The following is an 11,096-nucleotide window of genomic DNA, read 5'->3' on the forward strand; positions in this document are numbered from 1 at the left end:
TTTTTTCACTCCAGTTTTTCCTTAATGGGGTTTCTATGATTTCAATCAAACAGTTTTAAGTAAAAAATTTATGTAGTTTTCATAACTGATTAAAGTTATGATTATAGTTATCAATTGTATGCGCACACATAATAACAGTTAAAAGAACCGGATCTTAGACTTTAAATTACGTGAAGAAACATATTAATTAAATAGTTACTCAAGATATGATTATGAAAAATGTAGTAATATGTGTATTTAAAGGCGTTAACCGTCTTGGGTTAGATAAATTGGAGGTTTACCTGTTGATGGATAAGTTCTTCAACCGAGTACGAGCCATTTTTATATGTGTACAAACATCATTCCTAACCGCACATACTTAAAATTGCGTATCCCCAACACAAACGAGTTGACGGGTAATAACCAAGTTGTAAATGTATTACTCAGGTTGATGGATTGTAAAAAAATGGTTTGAATGGGTTAGTGAGTCGATTTGTTTAATAAAAAATGTTAAACATATTAGCCCGGGCACGATCCCTTAATAACACAAGTTAGCCGAAGAGGGCCCTTTCAGTAAACGTGTTAGACATGACATAATAACAGTCCAAAATTTATTTACTTTCGTGTTGTGTCAGGCGTTGACACGCTTACAATGTCATCTTTTCCATCAAAATATATTTTGAAAAGTTGATGCAAATAAAATTAAACAATTTCTTTTTCATATATAGACAACAGCCTATTTTCTTGTATTCGAGGGACGGTTAATGTCCTTCTTTATTAGAGACTGAGTGCCCCCACCCCCGAAATTATTGTTTTTCACATATATAAAACCAATGAATAAAAAATTTTAATTATTATATATTATATATGAATGAATATATAAAATATAATTTTAGCACAGAGAACGTAGTAGTAAAGGTTTGGATAATTAGGAGATGTTTGGGATTTCTTATTTTATATCTTTATGACTTTTATAGGTTATAAGTTATTTGGTATTTGGAAAAGTCAGATTTTATGAGTTTATAAGTCATAAGTTACAACTTTGTAACTTATAAATTATGACTTAAATAACTCATGAGGATGTAAAATAAGGAATCCCAGACACTCCCTATAATCACATTAACTTAACGGCTAGAGAAAACAAGTAAAAATCTATAAAGTCGTAATTTTTAACAGAAGCCATATGACTTCACCAAACTCTTTTCTAAAATTCATGCCTTTTAAAAATATATTCAAAGTAATGTTATAAACCTTAAAAATATATTCAAACTCATGCATTCAAGGGCACATAGGTGATAGGTCCAGATGTAGGCTTGGACCAATTTATGGATTAAATTTCTTTCTTGCTTTATGGATTTGCTTCTAGGCCTAAGTTTTTGTTGTATCTTAATTCTTGGTTACAATGGAAGCATTGTTTATGTTGTAGTTATTTCGTTTTTGTTGCATGCTAAATGGCAGTATGGACGTTTAACTCGAAAGAGTGAAGTGAATGGGATGTGATGAGGTGCTGACGTGACAAGTGGTGAATTGGGTAGTACTACACCCCATAATCTTAGATTAATAATGCTACTTTGTTAGTAGCGGTCCTGATTTTGTTAGTCTTGAGGCTCTTATATAATGGTCATCCTTGATAATCTATTGAGCAGGAAAACATAATTTTACATTTACATTCATATCTATTATATGGTATCAGAGTTAATGGTTTCTCTAATCACATTTACGACAACCTACTTTGAGCCTCTGATTACATCTCCTTTAAACACTCTCTTTTTTGATCAAATATCATCATCTCTGATACGCTCTTCACACCTCTTCATCAAACTAGATGTTGAAGGTTTCTAGAATGGAAGCACCAAATCCTTGTTGTACCGTAAACCAAATGTCTAATTTATTAGGTTAATAATGCCAGTTTGTTAGTAACGTCATCTAGTTTATTAGTCTCGTGAACTCCTGAATAATAAAAGTCCTGATTTGTATGTCATTAAACTAGTAAATATAATTTTGTGTTAATCCTCAAATGTCTTATACACACACGTATAGAAGCATCACACTTTATAAATTAGCAAAACGTTACTAAAAAAAATGGAAAAAGAAAAATATTATGCTGTGGGTGCTAAAGTCTTAAGATAGTCAACTGTATGTTCTGGGCTGGGCTACTTAGAAAGTTAGAGCCCAATATGCTTGAAGATATTTTTAGGAATTAAATATAGTTTATAAATTAAGTACCGTTGACAACCAAAAAAAGTTGTATAATACGCATTTTTATAAGTTTATGCCCATATAAAAATATTAAATAATTTAGAAGGAATAATCTAGACAAATACTTTTGAAGTACTAGATGCATGAACTATATGACTTAACAATATTATATTTAATTCATGTTCTTATACTATTTTATATCAAAAATTACGTTAAAATTATGTTTGTTTAACCTAGGATTTTGTCCAATGACATGGAGTAATGGTTAATACTTGTGATATTAAGTTCTCAAGTTTGAAGCTTGACTCAAATGGGTCTTCTCGTAGTGACGAGTTTCCTCGTTTATAGCATTCTTAGGTGAGTCAGGCATGAAGCGTTAAAGTGAGTATTGACAGTTAACAGCCCATCTTAAAAAAGCTCATTCATGTAGTGAGGATAGTTTCAAATACTGTTAAAAAAATGAAAAACTATGTAGTTAAGATTAAGATATTATTTTGTGTGTATTCAAATATTTCCAAAACAAAAAAATGGCCCAGCATAGCATCACATGGGACAAGTTGTGCAAGTTGAACTAAACTAAACAAGAACCATGCAACTTGGATGTCCAATACATCATGAGCCAACCTTCATATCCATCCATACCTTCTTTAATTACCATTACTTTTCTTTTCTTCAACAAATATCCTTCCTTTATTTAATATAAATTAAAAAAAGATGCATTACATTTTCAATTAAAAATTTCAATACATAAAAAAATGTAATTTACACAAGATATTTATCAAACAAATCAAGTTATAACTTTATCTTTATTTTTCTTAACATTATTTAAAACTATCATAAATATCTCGATAAGTCTTCCTAAGACGAAATATCAACCGTCAATATAAGTTTTGTATTCAGCATCAGCCGCACCACTAAAGAGACTACCCACCAATATGAGAAAACGCTGCCATACATGGATTTATGTTTTTCAAAATTAGATGAAAAAGAAAAGCAAAAACACAATAATCTAGTTAAAAGCAAGGGTAGTATGGTCATTTTAAACATCATCCTTGGTAGTGTGTTGATATCCTCCCATGGACACTTGGATACCTCCTCTGCAAAACAAAGCATGAGCTCATCTCACGAAACCCTAATTAATACCCCCTTTTTACTTATCCATTTGATCATCCAACTTCGACCCATTTCAATTCAACACCATCGATTCATACCCATGTAATCAAATTGCCTTATTGCCTTAATATTCGATCTTTTTTGCTGCTCATCCATGTTTCAAGAATCAGCGATTTAACAAGGTAATTGATTGATTGTTGATTATTTTCTGTTGATTTTGCCTTTATTTTCAATCCATGAATATTGTTTGGTGTAAAGATTGTTAATTTTGTGTTAATTCAGGCGATTACAATAATTATTAGTTAATGGGGGTTTTGAATTTTTTATTATGATTAATCAATTGTTATATTGGTTAATTATGTTCTGTTGATTATAATTTGTGTTATTATTGAATACCCAATTGTTAAATATTATTATATACTTGTTCCAGTTGCAATTGAAGTATCAAGTTTGCATTTTTATTTTATTTTTTTAAAATTTTTAATTACTGCAGAAAATCAAATTTTGGATTTTGGGTTATGAAGTAATATAAATATATAAAGATACAATCTTGAATTATTTTGGAATTTTTTTTTTGGTTTTTTTGCATATGATCAGTTGAGTGTAGATGGATTTCACACAATACAAATTAAAATAAAGATTATTATTTTGGCGGGCACCTATCGGTTATAGATGGCGCGTTTATTTATTACAGAAAGCATGAACTTGGCCGCTTGCGTATCTAATTACTTATGGAAAAGTCATCAGCGCGTTTTGGGTTTAATGACATAAGCACAAGTGACGTCACGATTCGACTAAGAAACGGTAAAGGAAAACCCGAATTGTTTTATTCGCATTCGTCAATTCTTAGAGAAAAAAGCAAGTATTTTGCGGATAAACTCTCGGATCCAAGTTGTGGTGCTTTTATTGATATCCATTGCTTAGATTGCGACTATGACCACCATGTTAACCTATTAAAGCATCTTTATATTCCCAAAGATTCTCTTTCGGAATCTTGGAGTTCGGTCCACTCGGCTGTTGGTGTTCTTCAGGTAGCAACTGAATTTAACTGTCAAGAAATTATAGAAAGTTGCATTCAGTACTTGGAAGCGGTCCCGTGGGAAGATAAAGAAGAAGAGTTAATATTGAAAGTGGTTCCAAAACTGGGTCCAGTTGCAATGCCCATTTTGGCTCGGGTTCAACCCGTTGACTTTTCTGCTACGAAAAACGTTTTCATCTCGGCCATCCGTTTCGCCACATCAGTCGCGTCCCCATTACCGCCTTTTGGGGACGAGTTGAAAACTTCAGCTCAAGAACAAGTGGAATACATGTTAGGTGATGACGATGAAGAAATCCCGTTAGTTATAGCAGACGAAGAAGTTAAATCAGAGTCAAAGAAAGGACTTTTGAACATTTATTCTTTATTCGATAAAGATCTTTCGTGTTTGCTTTTACAGACGGATGATGAGTCAGCACAGAAGAGAGTACTGCAGTCTCTTTCAGATCTTGGTTGGATATGCAACGTTCTTTCGAAGATGGAGTTAATGAAAGAATTTGTTGACCAATGGATTGACTTTTCCAATCGGGTAATCGGAGTTATGGAAGACGAGTTATTGAAAAGTAGCATGTGGGGTTTGAAGTTGAAGATTATAGAATTAAATTATAAGGTGTTGGATGCGGTTGGGTATGGGAGCGTGATTATTCCACCCGCAAGTCGTGTGGAGTTGGTGAAAACATGGCTTCCGTTTATCAGAAAAATGAAACCCCTTCTTGATTCAATCGGGAATGAGGAAACCGGGTATCCTTACAAGATGGGTGATGAGTTATGCGAGAATATTGAAGGGACGATTGTGGCGTTTATATCAGCACTTCCGTCGAATGATCAAGCGGATATTTTGGCAGATTGGATGAATGGGGAGCAATTAAAGTATCCGGATTTGAGTGAAGCTTTCGAGATTTGGTGTTACAGAACAAAATCAGCGAAAAGAAGATTGGTCGACGGGTTGGATAGAGTTGGTAAAGCTTATGTGAGCTTGTAAGATTACTATGTTAATTGTTGAAGGTTAAAGAAAGAACCTTGATTTAGTTGTTTGCAATCTGCCATTGCTAATTTGAAGCTTTTTCTTGACTTCTTGGATTGTTACTTGATTTTTGGCAGATTTATAAATGGCATCTTAAGGTTAAGTTGTCATGTTTGCTTTCAAGCCATTTTTTCACTTCTATTTTGGTATACACACATCACATAAGTATATTTATTAGAACACTGAATTTGCTTAGTTGTTAATGAAAAACCTTTTATTAACAAGTTAAAAAAAAAGTGTAAATTACATTTTTATGCTGGTTTGGGTCTATGAAAATTTGTATAGTTCGTCTTTTAACTTCAATAGGTACATGTGATGGTGGTTGGGTCGACGGTCTTGATTTAGTTTATGATGGCTTAGTAGTTATTGATCGCGCGGGTGATGTTTGTGGGGCTGACAATTTGTTGACTTGAAACACAAATGATCTTTGGGTCATCCATTGTCGACTCATAACACGAATGATCTTTGGATTGGATGATCGGCTATTACATGTTTGCTTTCTCAAAATAACTTCATACTTTTATTTTTAGTTAAAAATTATTTAATTCTTTGATTACCGATCCACCATGTCGAAGAACGTAACAAGAAATCCAAGCTACTATTCGGCTCTTTCTACAATTGAATTCTCCCCTACCGTACTTCAATCGCTTCCTCTCTTAGTTCGCTCCGACTATTCTTGAACACCATCATGAAACATCTCCACACCACTTTTCTTCTTATCTTCATTCTTTTAGCCACCGCCACCCACCCTAACACGCCTCTTCTTTCGCTCCTCTCCATTCTTTTAGTCACCGCCACCCACCCTAACACGCCTCTTCTTTCGCTCCTCTCCTTCACGAAAACCCTAAATCATAAACCAACACCCTCTTCCTCCAACAATCTTCACATGACTATGTTATCGTGACAATGATGTAGCTACTTCATTTCTCTAACCCTTTTAAAATACCAAAGACAAAAATAATATTTAATTCAACTTCATCGCTTGTTAGCATCAAACCGTAATCCTGTCACAACTGAGTCTACAAACCATTAAAAACCGAACCCGTATTCGCAAAAGGCAAATTAGATTTTAACAATTCCACCTTTTTACACTTCACCGATAATAATCCCACTTCGGAAAATAACTCTCACCGGTCCGAGATCTTACACTAGTTATTTTTATCGGACTCCCGTTGAAAAAAACTTAACGACGTTACGTTTTTTTTCAAGTTTCAAACTAATGTTTTAGGCTTATGTTCGGAATAAAAATACTAATCGATTGATACAAAACTTACCTCAAAACAATGCGACTTGATTTTTATTAATTTAAGTTTAAACATCCGAATTAAAACATCAAAAAAAGGTGATTTGTCTTTTGCGACCAATAATAATTATTTAATAATAATAATAATAATCCGACAGCCTCAACACACAGAGAGAGACCAGACCAACACCAACTCCACATAGGTTCATCACAAGCTCACAAATCCACCTTATAATAATAACAATAATAATAAGAAGAAAAGCAAAGGTTGGCGATCGATTGATGGCCAATTTGTATGTGCAGGCCGAGCCACCGACGGATCTGAACAAGAATACGGAGTGGTTCACGTACCCGGGCGTGTGGACCACCTACATACTCATATTATTCTTCGCTTGGCTCGTTGTTCTCTCCGTCTTCGGCTGTTCTCCTGGCATGGCTTGGACCACCGTCAATCTCTCTCACGCTCTGGTAATTGTTAATGTTATTGTTTCCAACATGGGTTTGTTCGATTATATTTATAGCTTGCTTGATCTGATGTTGGATTGAATTTACATTATGCTTGTAATAATACTTTTAATTAGATTACGTGTGGCTGTTTTAACTACTGCTTTGTTAGGATCTAGTAAATACACGAAACCAATAAACGAACACGAACACGAGGGTTTTACTAGAGAGCAGTGGCGAAGCTTGGACAAGTTCGTGGGGGGGGGGGGGGGGGGGTGGAGGACTCAAAATGTGTTAAAAAATTCATAAACGCGGGGGGCTGGACTGAAATTTTAAGTCGAAAACGGGTAAATTTACAATATGTAAAAAAAATTTCGGCCGAAAACAGGTAAATTTTACACCGCTGCACAAAAAAAACACAGGGGGGGGTGGGTCGCTAACTTTCGCCTCTGCTAGAGATAGATAGTCACATTTATAGAGACTACCTAGGGTTAATAACTTGGCTAACAAGAAACATTAAACGGGTTAGGGCCGGCTGCCTGGTCTCTCTTTTCTTGATCTAAAAGGCTAAACCAGGCCCAGAAGGCCTACTAACATCAGTAAGGTTTGAATTATAGCTTGCTTGATCGTTTTTTGTTTTGAATTTTGTTCATTTGTTGTTTATTGTAGAAATTGATGTTGATATGTGTTAAAATTACTAAATTAAGTGTGCGAGAGAATTTATATTAATATTATGTTTGTGTTGGTTTTAAATTTTTAATATGTTGTTCAGCTTCTTAGATCATGAATTTAGGGCGGTAAACAACTGTTTGTGAACCGTTCAGTCGGAAGTCATGAACACATGTTTCGTTTGTTTATTAATGTTCGCTTATGGTTGTTTTAGGATGAAACTTTAGATGAGTCATCTACTTAGTGCTTTATATTTGTCCGTTTGTGTTCAGTTAGGTGTGTTCATTTATGTTTGTTTACGTTTGTTCATATATGTTCGTTTATCTTTTTTCAATTATGTTCATTTATGTTGTGTTTATGTTCGTGAACTGTTTGTATAGATTTTAAACGAGTGAGCATAAATGACACGGACATGTTCATTTTTTTAAACGAATGAACATGAACACGTATATTTGTCCGATTAAGTGTTTGTGTCCGGTCCGTGTTTGTATTCATTTAAAGTCAAATGAACGAACAAACATACGCTTGTTCGTGTTCACTTGGTTCGTTTGCATGCCTAAATGCATTGATGCTTTAACTGATCTATAACGACTGGTTTGTTAGGATCCACACACATGAATCGAACACAAACACAAAACCAATAACCAAACACGATGATTTAATGTGGTTCATTGTAGACTGGTTATATACACAAATACATAATCATATTAATAGAGACTATCTAGCGTTAATAATAACTTGGCTAACAAGAAACATCAAACAGGCTAGGCTGGCTGTCCCGTCTCTCTTTTCTTGATCTAAACTCGGCCCAAAAGGCGTACGAACCCAACGTGCTTAAAGTTTGAACTTTTATCTCAGGATGTTTATAACCTGATTGCTCTGTCAGTAGCTTGAGTGTCAAATATAAGTCAAATATGAAATATGCGTGTTATAATAGATTAATTCTTTGCATTCTTCATATGAAATTTGTATATATTGTTTGCTTATGATAGTGATCTTATTTTGAGTTGTTATCAGCTTACATACCAGTTCTTCCACTGGAAAAAGGGCACGCCTTTTGCTGATGATCAGGGTATATACAACCGGTTGACCTGGTGGGAGCAAATCGATAGTGGCAAACAACTCACCCGCAACAGGAAGTTTCTCACTCTTGTCCCTGTGGTCTTGTAAGTTGGTTTCACCTACTTGAATCTTGAGCTTTCATATAGGTCATACCAAATATTGTTACAGTTATTAATAGTTTAATACTCTGCTGAGCTTTTGATATATGATATCGTTGGTGTGTGGAGCTGATACTGTATCATATAGGCGTATATAGAAAAAAAAAGATTTTTTCTATACATAAATACATAAAAGATGGTTTAGTACCGTAAATTGACGATAAATAATGAGTATTTGAAATGGAAAGTCTACTTTTTTTTTTCTGTTACAACAATGTTAACTAAATCTATAATGAAGATGAAGTTTGATATTATCTATATAAAGAAAAATTAGAATGCTTTTTAGGATATTCTGTTTGACCTTTTATGCAATAAACTTTGGAGTTTTGACAATCTGTTAACTTGGCTGAAGACGCCCTTAATAGCCTCTGACGTGTGATCTATGCTAGTTCGATTCACCCTGGCAAAAGTGTATTCTTTTTACTTATTCTTCAATGTTTCTATATGCATGTGTTTGATTGCTTTATTTTTCTTTTCAGTTTTTTAAGCATGTTTTATTTCTTTTAAATATGATAACTTGACGAAATTATTTTTTAGGTTTAGTTTCCATACCCGTAATGAACCTGACTGATATCGATCGAATTCGCGTTAACTCGCTGCTGTGGCACCCATGTTTTTAACATAACTTGATGGAATTTTTGTTGGTTTAGTTTCGGTACCATAACAAACGTAGCCGGAGTTTTTTGGTTTTAAACATGCTAATATTTTTTATAATTGGCTATACGAGTGTCACTACTATTATGGGTGTTTCCGTGTTTACTAGTTTATTTTTTAGGTTTAATGCATATACCAGTATGAACCTGACCAATAGTGACCACATTCGTGTCACTTTCATTTTAGGTTATATGTGTGCCGATATTGTTTTGGGTATTTACAAAGTTATAGTTTTTGATTTAGCGTTGGTGATGTAACGCACTTGACCGACACCAACCGAATTCGTGGGTTTGCTACCTAGTTATTATGCAAAGTTAAACATAGTTTTGTAGTTAATGGACAATGATGTGTTTAAATATGTAAATCAGGTACTTGATAGCATCTCACACGACAGACTACCAGAACCCGATGCTGTTTCTAAACACAGTAGCTGTTTTCGTGCTAGTTGTTGCCAAGTTTCCAAACATGCACAAGGTCCGAATATTTGGAATCAACGCTGAAGAGTGAAGCTCTACTTGTTCGATCACCCGTCTGTCTGTAACTCTTACCACCTTAAATTGGAAACCAAAAAATGGTACATTAATTTAATTTATTATTTTTGTTGGGCTACATTCATTTCATTATCTTTTCTGCCATATTGGGATTGAGGTTCAAATATTAATTTGGGTCATATTGGTTAAGACTTAAGAAATGAAGTGTCATAATCAATAATGCAATTAAAAGGAACATAATTATAGTGCATCAGGCGTGGTTTGGGTGTCATGAGTTGTGTGGTTGCAATAAAGTGTTCATGATATCATGAATGGATGCTGGATAAGGAAGTAAACATATAATAATATTGCAATAGAGTTTCAAAGCAATGAATAGTTCAGTACAGATCAGTTAAATTAAATTACAAGTTACCAATTAAGATTGTGACAGATGCAAATTTGATTTCAGACTTTTTATCTAAAAATTGTTTTCTGTACACATTTGTCCACCATGGGTAACTGTGCCCCGAAAAAATGTCGTGCTCGTGTCTGATGTCATCCAAGTAGATATCAAATATTAAATCCCTAGTTTTGTCTAATTTATAAATTATAAGCTACTCTAATATGTGCCGACGAAGCAAAATGCTCATGACAACATGAAACATTAGACCAAAAATGGTGAAAGCAGAGGAAGATGGCCATTGGCAAGCGTTTCGGTAGGATGAATAATCGTCGGCACATGGTGAACATGCTGAATCTATGACATAATAAAGTGTAGATCAATATTGAGATATTTGGTGCCTTAATCTGATTAACGGCTAATTAGGTGACGCCAATAGGCAGGGGAGAGATAAGCGCTGCTCGTGAAGCAAACACATAATCCAACCAAGCTTAGCTGCAATTAGGGGTGTTAATCGGGTCGGGTTGGTCGGCTTTCTAAGAAAAAATAAACTAACATGCAACCTGACCCTATTAAGGTTCGGGTTTCTTGGGCTCAGGTTAATCGGGTTACTCAATATGAATATTTCCCCCTACATATGATAAA

General features: G+C 34.3%; 1 protein-coding gene and 1 pseudogene across 2 annotated transcripts; both read left to right on the forward strand.

Annotated features, from left to right (window-relative positions):
- Positions 1-3,258: 3,258 nt before the first annotated feature.
- Positions 3,259-5,360, forward strand: LOC143608447 (BTB/POZ domain-containing protein At3g05675 pseudogene; annotated as a pseudogene). Its single transcript, XR_013149254.1, has 2 exons — positions 3,259-3,473; positions 3,986-5,360. The product of XR_013149254.1 is annotated as a BTB/POZ domain-containing protein At3g05675 pseudogene (transcript).
- A 1,502-nt stretch (positions 5,361-6,862) lies between these two features.
- LOC143608449 (uncharacterized) lies at positions 6,863-10,115 on the forward strand. Its single transcript, XM_077083486.1, has 3 exons — positions 6,863-7,062; positions 8,725-8,873; positions 9,950-10,115. The coding sequence occupies exons 1-3, from the start codon at positions 6,877-6,879 to the stop codon at positions 10,086-10,088; spliced, it is 474 nt and encodes a 157-aa protein (XP_076939601.1). The 5' UTR covers positions 6,863-6,876; the 3' UTR covers positions 10,089-10,115.
- The last annotated feature ends 981 nt before the right edge of the window (positions 10,116-11,096 follow it).

The sequence above is a fragment of the Bidens hawaiensis genome, unplaced genomic scaffold (genome assembly GCF_021521415.1).
Source record: "Bidens hawaiensis isolate Kalapana, Puna unplaced genomic scaffold, B.hawaiensis_p1.1 tig00419372_1, whole genome shotgun sequence".
NCBI lineage: Eukaryota > Viridiplantae > Streptophyta > Magnoliopsida > Asterales > Asteraceae > Bidens > Bidens hawaiensis.